This window comes from Equus asinus, chromosome 4, assembly GCF_041296235.1.
Source record: "Equus asinus isolate D_3611 breed Donkey chromosome 4, EquAss-T2T_v2, whole genome shotgun sequence".
Lineage (NCBI taxonomy): Eukaryota > Metazoa > Chordata > Mammalia > Perissodactyla > Equidae > Equus > Equus asinus.
In genome coordinates this window covers 98281693-98295528 of record NC_091793.1, presented here as the reverse complement: position 1 = coordinate 98295528, position 13836 = coordinate 98281693, and the positions used below count along the sequence as shown (strand labels likewise).

The 13836-nt window shown below is 39.1% G+C and overlaps 1 protein-coding gene across 1 annotated transcript in view; it reads right to left on the bottom strand.

Annotated features, from left to right (window-relative positions):
- Positions 1-13836, bottom strand: part of GALNT5 (polypeptide N-acetylgalactosaminyltransferase 5) — a 47211-nt gene that overhangs the window by 4338 nt on the left and 29037 nt on the right. Inside the window, exons 4-9 of the mRNA XM_014858271.3 lie at positions 12875-13010; positions 12177-12296; positions 9609-9726; positions 8275-8598; positions 3574-3654; positions 517-678 (exon numbers count right to left, since the gene is read on the bottom strand). Of these exons, the coding sequence (XP_014713757.2) occupies positions 517-678; positions 3574-3654; positions 8275-8598; positions 9609-9726; positions 12177-12296; positions 12875-13010 (941 nt within the window). The remainder of the gene's footprint in view (positions 1-516; positions 679-3573; positions 3655-8274; positions 8599-9608; positions 9727-12176; positions 12297-12874; positions 13011-13836) is intronic.

Genomic DNA, 13836 nt, shown 5'->3' with positions numbered 1-13836 from the left:
GCTCCAGCAGGCCCCTGAGAGCCTAGGTCTCTGGGATCCAGATGGCATGAGAAAAAGTCTCCCTGTGTGGAAAGGAGGCACAATGTGGAACCAGATTCATACTAGAGGGCAGGGCTTGTAGGAACCACACTGCTTCTTGCTTTCCTCATATACTCTCCTTATAAACTTTTCTGGTAACCAGTGAAAACCAACTGTAGCCACTAAGCCTGACTTTTGGCTTTAATGGACTGAAGCAAATGACTTTTAGAGACAAAGATGTTGACGGCAATATAACCCAAAGAACCTGGTGACTTCTATTTAAAATTACTGATTTGAAATAATATTGTCAAAGAAAAAAAAGGACTTAACAATTAACAAAAATATCTGCTCATCTCTCTGGATGAACTTTTACACTGCCTCTACTGTCACAAACACATTTAAAGCTTCTGATTGAGGAAGCTGACAATGGGGGTTCTATGTCCTATTTAATTGAAAGTTGGATTTGTGGTAAAGAAGAAGCACAGATATTTTGCTTACCAGTTCTGGGTGAAAGACTGATGTTGATTTATGTAGCCATTTTAGCCCTTTGTTTCTGTTATCACAGAGGTGCAGCCTCAGGGCTCTGTTATCAGGGATGGGAGCTAAGCACCATTCTCCATGTTTAATAAGTCTTAACCAGGTGTAATTAAATTGTTGAAGCTGTGGGAGAAATGAATAGAGAAGGTCACTTCAGGCAGCAAACACAAGTAGGAGCCCTGTCAAAGGTTTCTGACAGCAGTGGTGAAGAACGTGGGCACCCTGGGCAGATGTTTTGTATTCAAATCCACTTTCAATTCTGATAGTGTGGGCATATTATTTACCCTGTCTAATCTCATTTTTATCATTTCTAAGTTGGAGAGCAATAGCGTTTATCTCAGAAGGTCGGGGTAATGACTGTCAAGTGTTTAGCACATGGTAAGCCCTCAATAAATGTTAGCTGCAATAATAAAAATTATTTAGTATAGTTAGTACTAAGATGCAAATGGATGTCATTTCAAGGGCTCTGAATCCCAGACAGCACTGGTGTTTGAGGTATTGGAACATTCAAACCATCACATGATTAAGGCTCCAATTTTTAATGATTAAGCCACTGGGGCTATGGGGAAGTCCAAGTCATGGTCCTAAGTTACTTTGGTGGAAATTATTATGCTTCTTTGCTGGACTGTCTAGACAACTGGACTCCTAGAGGCTGTGTTCTATTGTAGGAAAGGCTAAAGTCTTTCTTTGCCAACAGCACAAGGAATCATCAGGTTGCTGGGGTGTTCGCATCCTCCAGTTCATAGGAAGTGCTCTCAGAGAAGTCCAGTTTTAAGGAGTTGCCAATGTCTAAAATAAATACTGATTTGGGTAATGGAACGGCATTTTCAATTTTTATAAATATTTTCTCCAGTTGTTTACAACCTAGTAATATCTACCTGGTCAATTAACTCTAAGGCTCTGGATCTGTGATCAATTTGTTTTTGCACCAATGTAAACATTTTAGAAAAAAATAGACTGTTGGCAAAATTTATCTGAATGGTTTCATCTGGTGAATCATTTATAATGTAATTGAGATTTAACTTAGATTATCAAGTGCATCATTGGGTTAGACCTCCTCACTCAAAGGGTAGTCCCTGGACCAACATCAGCATCACCTGGGAGCTAGTTGGGAACGCTGAATCTCAGCCCCACCGTGGACCTATTGAACGAGAACTTGCAATGTAACAAACTCCCCAGGTGCACCTTAAAATTTGAGAAGCATGGATGTATGTCATCACACAAGGAATTTATGTTAGTACTAAGAGAAGTGAGATATTCCCTTGAAAAGAAACATCTCAGCTGGTTGAAAAGTTAATAACTAAGGAGACTTTTTATGTAAGGTGACGGATAGGGCATGATGGTAGAATCCTAGTGTTTTATTCCCTTTGAGGTTTTTTGGAGGAATGCTATAGTCACTGGCTTGGTATTAAGCCTTATTAATTCTGCCTCACATAAGTTAACTTCCTTCATGTTTCTTTACTTTTTGTTACTTAAACCAAGCATAAGAAGCAGAAGCTAAATAGGAGTAATGAGACGAAAAAGATGGGCCTCTGTGGAAGGCGCGGGCTGTGTAATTCAGACCTTTGCCTCCCAGCATCCCCTAGAGATGCAACAGTTTTCAAGATCAGAACTTGGCTTTTCCAATAAAATACTGGTTAATCAAGCACAGGAAATCACTAAAATGATGAGTCTTGAAGGATTGCATTATTTAATATTTTACTCTCTTTCCTAATTAAGAAAGAATTCCGTAGGGGCCAGCCCTGTGGCCGAGTGGTTAAGTTCCGGTGCTCTGCTTTGGTGGCCTAGGGTTTCGCCAGTTCAGATCCTGGGTGCGGACATGGCATGGCTCATCAAGCCATGCTGAGGCGGTGTCCCATATAGCGCAATTACAGTCACTCACAACTAGAATTTACAACTACGTTCTGGGGAGCTTTGAGGAGAAGAGTTAAAAAAAAAAAAAAAAGAAAGAATTCTCTTAGCCTCAATTTTGTAATCCACGGCTGAATTACAGCAACAGAGATGACAAAAATGCCTTTTCTTCTAGTAGCACCTTTGAATTAAGATCTTAGAAATGAGATGCACTTGAAAATATAAGCAGCATCTCTAAGTTAAAGCAAAGAAATAAGTCTACACAAGCCTAGATTGTCATCTCAAAACAATTTCTCTATCAGAGTGATCTGCAATTTACGGGACTGAGTTCTACTGATGAATTGATGTTCCTGTGAGTCCTATTTGGCACCCATACTGTAACTGTCCCCACAGAATGAGAACAGGTGGGAAACGTATGTTGGAGAGTGAGGTGCCGTCACCCAGAGCTCAGCGCCAGCACTGTGGAGTCCCTGCTCTGTTCTCCCCGGCCCTCCTCCCTCCTCCAACCATTGTGCTCTGAGTTTGTGGGAGTTTTGCTGTCGGGTTTTCTACCATGGATCATGAAAGTGTGATTTGCATTACTTCCTTAAGATGTAGCAGAATGGGGCGGGGCAACTGAAACAGAAATAAAATTGCTCCCTTAGGTTAATTATTTAAAAACATGTGCTGTCTTTATTTTCTGTATTATTTTATCTTTATATGTAATGTGTTACTTTTCACATTTTTGTCTTTATTCTGGTAGCAGTGAACATTTGTGGAGCACTCAGTGTCAGATATTGTTCTCCACACTTCATACATATTATCTAATTCGATCCTCATGCCAGCTCTAGGGTGGGCACTATTATTACTGCCATTTACCTAAACTTTAAGGAATTTGCAAAGTTAACACACTTTAACAAGTGATGGGGCCAGAACTGGGTCCCTGAAGGGGTTGACTACAGTACCTACACCTTTACTCCCTCAGTCGCTGTCTGTACATTTAGTGGTGGACCCTCTTAGCACCAACCTTATGATTACATAGAAGTTTAGAAGTGAGTTATTATTTCCATTGGTAAAAATGAATTTCTCAAGTGAGCGATGAAGATGTTGTACCCTGCGCCTGTCAATTACACCCGTACCAACTATCAGCTGCACCTCCTATGAGGGAGAAAATCCAGCTCAACATACCTTGCTGCTCCCGTCACAGTCTTCCAGAATGATGGTAGTGTTTTCAATGGAAATGCATTTACCCAAGGCCACATTAATAAGCTAGGAAGCAAAATATAAAACATGCATTCAGAAAAAATATTTTAAAGTAGAACAAGACATTCAGAAAACACAGAATATAAATATAATAAGGTTAAGAGATGGCTAAGTTAATAGCTTGGCATTACTTAGCACTACGATTTTATTGGTTGCTATCTCTAACAGAGACATAATGTAATCTTGCTAAAGTACAGCTTCAATCTGTCCATTTAGGCCTGTGATTCAGCCACAGAGCCAACAAACAGAAGCTTTTAATTAACCCTTGCCCAGAATGCTGAATAGAGAATGAGCAAAAGGTGGCATGAAAAGTAGTTATTTTCTTGTCTCAAGTTTGTCTGATGCATATATTAAAAGTCAATGCACATATGTGCAATTTAATCAAACCAACAGTTGTGGGCTGTGTTCCCTGGCTGACCCCTCCAAGCTATTTGACTGCTTAGGCACTGAATCATAGATAAGTTGAGTCCTTCAGGAACAGCAGATTCAGGCTGATTCCCTGTCAGAATCTTCTTAATGACTCAGGCAAGCTACAATTCATTACAGGAAAGTCATGAAAGTTGATACAGAGCCAAGTTTAAAGGCACTTTCTGGCAGGCCCCCAGGTTTTTAATGGATTTACAGGGTCAAATATGGAGGCAGCTTTCTATAAGTCACCATTTAATGCAGAAAAATGTTGATTCCCTTGCCCCCTTTGACATTCTGAGCAGGGCTAACGAGATGGTGGGTTAACGGTGCGATTTAGACTTCTCAGATTTCTGGAAGAGTTGTGTAGAGCAAGTCTACATTCAGAAAGCCTCCTGTCCTGGGAGGTGGTAAGGTTTTTGTTGCCAGGGACATTATCTGTGGTCCTTCCTGTTTCCTGGTGCCTAACAAAGATCTCTAACTCTGGGGTGCTGTATGACTCAGGCTGTGTCGCTCACAGAGTTGCCAAACTTTGTAACAGTCTGCTCAGCGGCTTGGTCCTCATTTTTACATGCATAACTTAGCTTGCAAGAATGTAAGAAGAATCTTAAGGCACTACAAAATGCAGGAAAATCTAAAAGCAAGAGGGAAATTTTCAAGTATTGGTAAGCAAGGGGCCAATATTGTAAGGACAGGAGAAAAACTTGGGCATGGATAAACCAGAGTTGGAATTGAGGTCTTCTACATAAAGGTGGAAAACTAAAGAGTTAGACCCTCAATGGAACGGTGTACTGGGAAAAACAGTTTACCCATTAGTACAGAGAGATAACAGGGAAGCTAGATTCTCCCATGGGAATATAAAACTTTACGCCAACCTTAGCTTGGGTCAGAGATGCAAATTTGCACTGCTTGCATTGGATAGGAACCATGACAGACCATCAAAGCACAGAAAGAAACATAAAAATTGTACCAGGTTGGTTACTTCTGGTGTGGCTGGCAAGCAAAACAATTCTAGAAGATCAGAATCTCCAACAGAAATTCTCAAAGAAAGCTCTATTCACAATTTAAAATGAAAAATATGGGAGGAGACAATCCACGGTCAGTAAAGGAGAGCGGTCAGAATGCACAGAAAGAATCAATGACCATGAACGTCAGAGAGGAGATTTGATAGAAATGTACACAGGTAGAATAATCCTGGAGTTTAAAGAAGAAAGTGGTGTTCCAATTGTTCTCGGGGTCTTCACAGAGATCAGTATAAGCTCCCGTATTGGTAGATTATACAGAAAATATTCTCTCTTCAAATGGGTTTGGAAACCTCTGGCTTCAACACAGCTGAACAGGTTGTCCTACTCCAGAACTTCCAGAACCTTCTGGAAGTTAACCTTTAGTTCTCTGCTCTAAGAGGCAATGTAGTGTGAAAGTTTGCCAAACGTATTTGACCATGGAATCCTACTTTTGTCATCACAACTAATAACATTGCCTAGAACAGTGTTTGGGAACCCCTAGTTTCACTGATTTCTTTGCATTTATTTTGCACAATACCTTCTTCCAAGCACTCAAAGACAGCAGAAGGAAAGAGAAAACTTTTCTATCCCTTGCCTTCACTTCATGTGAAGATCTGTTTCCCTTCTCTCTGACGGGAAATTACTGTAGAAACTGCTTTTCTTCATATAGAAATAATCTATGAAGTGCCAAGAAATTGTTATTCTTTATCTCATTGTGGATTGTTTTCAAAATTGATTTTTCATTTTATTTTTAAAGAATTGTATCCATGCTTTTATTGTAAGCCATTGCAATCTTTTTTTAAAAAAAAAAAAATCGGACAGTATATAAATTTTAAATGATCTGTTTTGAATTATTTTATTTTCCAACTTAGGAGGTGGGTGTCCACAGTTTATCATAGGATTGTTAAACATTAGCTTATAGGCTGTTTGCTAAGAGTTAAATCCAATATAAATATATAATATAAATTATTTGTGACATTATTTTATTCGTATCAAGTATATTTGTTTAAATAAGAAATGATTTGTTCTCACTCAAAAAAGATAAAACTTTCAATGGATTTAGATTCCTGTGTGTAGGTTGAAAGAAGAGAAAACAGGAACAAGAAACAAAAAATTGTGGAGTTTATTTTCTTGGAACTTTTGACGATTGTCTATCCAAAATAATGATCTAGATAATCTCACTCTGACTTGCCTGGAGAAAGGTCCCATTTTTTTTTTTTAAATAGTGATACTGCTCCCCCCTGGCTCCTTAGAAGGAAGCAAAAGACATCTTTATTTAAATTTGTCTAAGGAAGGCATCAAACAGTGAGGTAATAGAAGGAAAGGATTTGTTAAAATCATTAAAAAGGTATTTTCTGCATTTTGATATATTATAGCCCAGACATCAGCAGACAGCTGTCTCATTTGGAGAACGCTTCAAAAATGTCCTGGGCAGGCTTAACCCAAGTCAGCCTTGCAGAGGAGGCGAAAGGTAGTTTTTTAGTTCCCTCTGGTGGCTAAAGTTCAGTAATGCTCTTGCTGAGATTCTGTGCTGTTGAGAGGGAAAAGTTACTACAACGAAAATTTCTTTCTTTTTTCCCTGCTCAGGAGACAGAATTTAAAAATGTAAATTTATTTTACAGACATGTTATTTGAATGGTGTATAAATCCAGGGTATTCTTCCTAAAGAGTTACGTGGGATAAAATATCAGGTCGAACCGCCTGAAGTAGCTGCTGTTCTATCTTGATCTATAAAGAGGGCAATTTTATGATACATTATGTTACATACAAACAGGTCACATAGACCTGTTTTTATAGAATTTTATAAAAACAGAACAAATTTTTGGACTAGTTTCCTCTCTTTCACACTCTTCCCAGATCTCCCTCTACCGTCAAGGAGAATGGCTTTACTAAAGCCTTGTCATTGGGAGATTTGCTAGGCAGAGAGTGGTTGGTTTGTACAATCCACCTTGTGGGGAGAACTGAAGAAACTTGGCCTAAAAGAGCAGGTTGACTGATGGTCAAGTCTGAGAACCCCTTGCATGAAGAAAAAGGAATCTCTGAAAGAAAATGAAACAAGACTGGGAATCTTTATGAGTAAAATTAAATGAGAAATAAAACAATAAAAGAGAGTCAAAAATATGCAAGCCTGGGGAGGAACTTGAGGTCAAAGCTTGACTAACCTCCCTAAACCCATTCTATGGTAAATGTCCTCATGTCTTGCCATCTTCTTCACATTAGGCCTCACTCCTAGAGTGGGTTTGAAATGCCTTTCATCCTTGTTTTCTTCTTAGCTTTGTACTACCATCCAATCTATCTAGCTTGGCTTCTTCCCTTTTGGTATGTTACCTTGTGCCCTGGAACTTTCTCTGCCATTGTCTGACAATATTTGTTATTTTCAACACCTCTTTGAAATCTGTAAAACTCTAGTTAAATTATGGCAACCCATTGCTTAACCCTACTCAATAACTTCCTATTACGTTCAGAAGAATGCAAGCAAGAGTAAGAAAGAAATACATAAAAGAAGAAAGAAAGAGAGAGAGAAAAAGTAAGAAATAAAGAGAAAGAAAGAATGCTTGCTCTGCCTAGAAAGACCTACATTATCTTTCTTCTTCCTCCCTCTTCAGCTTCATCTGGTACCATTCTTCTGTCCCTCACACCCTGACAACAACATTCATCTAATTTCCTGTTCTTGATTGCCTCAAACTGTCACCTTAGAGTTTTTGCACAAGGGGTGTCCTCTGCTTAGAGCTCTCTGCTTTAGCGCTTGACTGACAGACACTTCGTCTCTCAGGCCTGGCTTTCAAAAGCCCCTCAGGTGGTTCCCCTAACTTAGAAGGATTCATCACTGTGGCCAGTTCCCTAAACGAGAGCTATTATATTTTTTATTTACACTTTACTAGCTTATTTGTTTATTATCTTTCTTCCCTACTCAATTTTAAGCTTCACAAAGAAGGGATCAGGTCTACTTAATTCATCACCCTATAATCCAATGCTGAAACACTGCCTGGTTTATTGATGCTCAATGTGCATTTGCTGAATTAATCAATGAACATGACTGCCTGGAAGCCTTCCACAAGTTTACCTATATTTAATCCTCAATCACATTTTGTTTCATCTGCACTCATATTTGGTGTTTATTCATAACGTAATAAATCATTCTTTCCCACACATTTTCAAAAGAGCTTTGGCATTTTGTTTTTTTAGAGTGATATTTTAAATTGCTGCTTGAACTTACCACACCACTAGCCCTCACAATGGGAGCCTTCAAGTCTGGAAAAACATTGTCCAAGTACCACTTGAAACTTTTGCATTTTAGCTTCTTTCGAAGCTCCCGTTGTTGGGTGAGGTTTCCGACATCTAACCCTTGGTCTATGAGGTGATCCCCATGGCCATAGAACAGCTCCTTGTACTCGTCAAGCCAGACCTCAGCAACCCGCACCAAGTTCCGCTCCACTGTCTTCATCCGGTCTTTGGGGAAGGAATACGGATTGTCATTTCTGAATATGTGACCCACTCGGGAACAGGGAATGATTTCAATTTCACCACCACACATCCACACCTGGAATAGTTTGATGATAAGCATCAATTATCAAATGATTGTCCACAATTCATGGGCAATTAACAACAATAAGAAACCACCTGGTGACTCCCCGCCCCCAGCCCCGTTTGAAGTAGGATTTTTAACTTCTAAAATCTTTTTCAATAGAAAATTAAACTCACAGGTTTATTTAGTTTTATATATTGCTGAGGATCATTTTAGGATTTGTAAAATAGATATATTTTTCCTTCCATACCCCGCAGGGTAAATCCTTTTCGCTAAAGACATTCTCACAGAATTCCAATGAATAAAATACATAACATGAGTTCCTGCTTTGGTTGAAACAGGGAAAGGAGTATATACTTCCATTTTTTCAACCTTCCTTTCTCACATCTTGGAATGATCCATATGATTTGTGGAACACAACTCGAAAACCATTTTTCTTGATCAGGAGCTCAAGGTAATACCCCTTTTACTATATACCACCCCACTCCATGGGAGAGCAGTTGCTGTTTGAACATTCCCACATTCCCCAGTATGGCTGCTGTTGCGACTTTCTTGGGTGTTAACCAATGATTGCATAAACACCCAGAGTTGTCTGAGGTGCCCAAAGTTGTGCACTGGCCCCTGTTGGTGGCCTGCTCTAGAGGCACTTCTTGTACTTCTGTTGCTTGGACTCTCCAAGATGACCCATTACTGAATAATTTCATTACTCCCAATACATTAGAAAAATGTTCTGGGAGAGTTGTTTTGCATCAAGTAAGAATCCCATAGCATTTACACTGAATGGCAGCTATTTCCTCTATATTCAGAGGCAGAAATAGTATTGTGAAATATTAAGGAACTCTAGTAAATTTCATGAGCGCTGCTGATTCTTCCAAATTCAGTATGGGATATGAAACCATTAATCCAGAAGCGTTGAAATTTCCTCTCAGAGGCAGTCACAAATGTGATTGTATTAGTAAAATGAAACCATTTAAAAATGATAAACTCTTAACTGTAAACAGAATTTGAGAAACACCTGGTAATACCTTGAATGAGAGCTCCATATTTTCTCCACCCCAAACATCAAGCCCAGGGTCATAAGTTCCAAGTTCAAAAAAGTAGTTTTTATCGATAGAAAATAATCCACCTGCCATGACAGGGCACCTACAAGAAGAAAAGTTTGTTTTTTAAACTTGCATGTCATGGGAGCTCAACTTTTAGAGTGGGTCCCCTGTGCAGTTGTGATGGAGTTAGGAGGCATTTCAGAATAGCTACCAAGCGCAGGGAGATGTTGGAATGGAGTCACAAAGAGCATGTAAGTGATGAGTTCCCTGGTTCATGAGGACAGAGCTTGATTAGGGTCAAAGATGGGGCCTGGACCTAGGATTCTTATTTGTCCTTTACTCTCTGACACAAACTCTCCAGAGATGTTATTTTTAACAACACTTATTTAGTGCTAAGGGAGTACCAGGCACTGTTGTAGGTATTATATATATATATAAAAACTCATACTTCACAAAAATCCCATGAGTGTGTACCATTAAGAAACTACAACATAGCCAGCCCGGTGGTGCATTGGTTAAGTTCGCACCTTGCACTTTGGCAGCTGGGGGTTCACCGGTTCGGATCCTGGGTGTGGACCTATGCATGGCGTGTCAAGCCATGCTGTAGCAGGCATCTCATGTATAAAGTAGAGGAAGATGAGCACGGATGTTAGCTCAGGGCTAATCTTCCTCGGGAAAAAAAAAAAAAAAAAAGAAAAGAAACTACAACATAGAAAAAGTGAGAAACTTTCCCAAGGCCACGGACTAATATGATGTACATCTGGGGTTCAAATTTAGGTGTTCTGGCTTAATGCTCTGTTCTCGCACTCTGCTATACTGCCTCTATCGTAGACAAGATTTACTGACAGCTCATGTGGCGAATACTTTTTTTTTTAACAACTGATGCCAATCTTTTTTTTTTCTTCTGCTTTATCTCCCTAACCTCCCCCCCCCGTACACAGTTGTATATCTTAGTTGCAGGTGTGAATACTTTTTAAAACCCTTTATATATATTATCTGATTTAATTCTCAAAACAGTCTAAGAGGTAACTTAGTCTATAAATTAGTCTTAATGTAAAAATGAGGAAACAGATGTTTCCTCAACAGGTTGTCATTTTTTAAAGCCCAGACTACTAGTAAGTAGTAGAGTTGAGATTTAAACCCAGAGTCTGACTCCAGAGCCTTCACTACTGTTATTGATCATGGAGGATAGACACGACATTTGAGTCAGCAGTTAGACAAGGCGGTAATCACCCCCCATGGTGATCGCCACTGGTGGTCAGCCAGCTGAAGGTGGCTTGTGTGGAGGTCCTGCCTTGTGTTCTGGGTCTACAGCAATCTCAAGGGTAAAGTAATTCCTGCCCCACACCTACCTCCCTTGCCCCACCATTTATGTACATATTTGATCTGTATCCCAAATGTCCTTTCCAGACTAGCCAGCATGCATTCTCTTCCTAACCTTATATTGAATATAATCTGAACTCAACCGCTACATTGACTCTCAAAATGGGAGTCTGAAAAAGGCAAAGAGTTTCTTTAGGTGTGGAATTAGAAAAAGAGTGTCAAATTCAGGCAGATCTGAGTTTGAATCGCAATTTCTTCTTTAACTAGCTGTATATCCTTGGGAAAATTACTTAACTCTTTTACATCTCAATGTCCTCATCTCTATAATGGGAATGCTACCACCTCTCTCCTAGGGTTGTAGAAAGGGTTAAATGCATAGGGCTTAGTAAATGATAGTACTCCCACTTCACTTGCCAGGAGTATCAATTCTGAAAGCATCACACCTGGCAAGGAGGAGGCCTGCCTTATTGAGGGGTAAGTTCGGGGAAGCCATGCTGCAACGCACAGTCTGGGCTCCAGCTTCCTCCTGGGACTTGCTGGCTTGCATCTACTCAAGTTCTCTCTCCAAGAGGAAAGCTCAGGACTCCCGCTGCTCTGCCTGAAGCTGGCTGTGTGCTAGTCTCATAGATCTGGACTCTGGGAGAAATTTTAGGAAGCTCCCACTTTGGCTTCAGTTCTAAGCTGTGTTCTTCAATCCTGCTTCTCCAGCAATAAAGCCCCAATTTTAATTCATATATGGCTTCTGTGTCTATTTCTCAATTTATTCACAGAACTTGGCATCCCTCCCATGGAAGGAGTAGGATTAAACTCGAAAAGAAAATCCTAACAGCAGCTATCATTATAATGGTATTTCTATTACTATTATTTACTCTTTTAATTTTCACTCATGTAGACTTTCATATTATGTGTGTTTATACAGCATTTATGCAGCATATTCAACTAGCTTATGTCTCTTAGGTTGTAAATCCCAGAGAACAGGAATAGTGTTAGCGAATTTCTCTGGGTTCAGGGCTGAATAGGGAGAAATTGACCATTTGAAAAAATGCATTTTATTAGCGGAAACTAATTTCTCAGGAAAACTTTGCTTTTGGTCATCTATTGGCTAGAACTGTAATTCTTGACGCTCTATAGAATGACAGAATGAAAACATTTGTTTGTGGAATTGCTTCCTACGCCTTTATAAAAAGATACCTGACTGCTTCCTAATTTTAAATTTCACACACTTACCTTATTATGTCAGTGTCTTTAATTCTGTTTTTTGCAACAATGTCTGGAGGAATTGTTCTCCAACCAAAGTTCATGGGCCACACAAAGACGCCTCTTTGAAAGTTGTCCACTGTCATGTAACTGATCCAGGAAATAAACCAAAAGTGCTACCTGAGATCATATCCATATACTTAATCAACCCGACGCCATGTTGTGTTCAAATGAATGAAAGAAGTGCTTATGCATATGATTTTAGATCATCATAAACTTTTAAATAATATTTCAAGAAAACTTATAAGTACAATTTTCATTAGTGACTAAATGGCTGGATTGCTTACTTTTAACTTATAACGTTTTGGTCACTTTTCAGGGGAAAAAAACAATTTAGGAGCATACATATATTTCCCAAAAAAAGAAGAACTAATATGAAGGAAAATAAATATTTTGGAGTTCAGCTGAACAGAAAGAGGAAGGAACTGGACAATGAGTGTTAGGATTTACTGGTCTTAAGGATTGATGATGATTTGATTGATGATCAAATAAATTATTGGATTGACCTGCTCTTGTCCCAAGATATCTATCACATATTTCTATTTATTTAAATAGATAAAGTATGTATTTCTTAGATTTGCACCCCACATGTTAATAATATGACCAGGTATTTTCTGTTGCTGCTGGTTAAAGACTCAGAAGTATCTTATGGAGTATGACAATATTACCTCATATCCTTATCATTGATGACTTCGATTACTGGACAGGCTACTTTCTTTCTACTTAAATAAACTCTCTCCAGAAGAGGTTCCAACCAACCAACGTTACATTCCACGTGAGAATCTAAGAATGTCAACACATCACCTAGAGAGCCAGAGGAAAAACAATCACTTGAAAAAGAGACCTACTGAGTGTGTGTACTTCATGTTCGAAGGTCTCAGAGGTAGCTCCAGAAATGTGGTCGTAAAGGCGGTAGTATTTTCTTCTCACCAAATTCCTGATCCCTATAATTTCATTCTATAATGAAGTGAAAGAAATTTTGTTTCTAGCCAGTGCTGTGGGGCAAGCAACATTTACGTTTGGAAAAAATTGATAAGCCACTTAGAATGGGTAGCCAAGACTGTGAAGGGAATATTTAGTATTAAAGGTGGTTGCTTATGTCCCTTCTAGGGAGGGTGGGTGCCATTAACTCGGAGGGTGGAGAATGAGGACTTCGTTTGGCAGAAAACCAAGAGGAATTTGAGATTCTAAGTTTGACCTTAGGAATGATGAAGAGGAAAAATCTCTCCACAACATAGTGGTGAAAAGAAATTAAGGTGGAGGACTCAGCAAGACATCGAGGACGAGGTGTGTTAAAAGGGTCACAGGGGAGGGGAGAGGGAATAGGGAGTTGTTTAATGGATAAAGAGTTTTACTTTTGCAAGATGAAAAGAGTTCTGGAGATTGATTGCACAACAGTGTGAATGTTCTTCAGAGTACTGAACTGTACACTTAAAAAACGGGTATGATGGTGAATTTTTTGTCATATATATTTTATCAAAATTAAACGAGTTACAGGAGAAAAAAAAAAAAAGGAAAATTGGAGGCCAGAAATACTTATTAAGTATTCCTTTTTTTTTTATTAGGTGTGTGAGGTAACACTCTCTCCCCAGTGAAAATCTCAGTAGCATCTACATTGTTCCAAGTGATT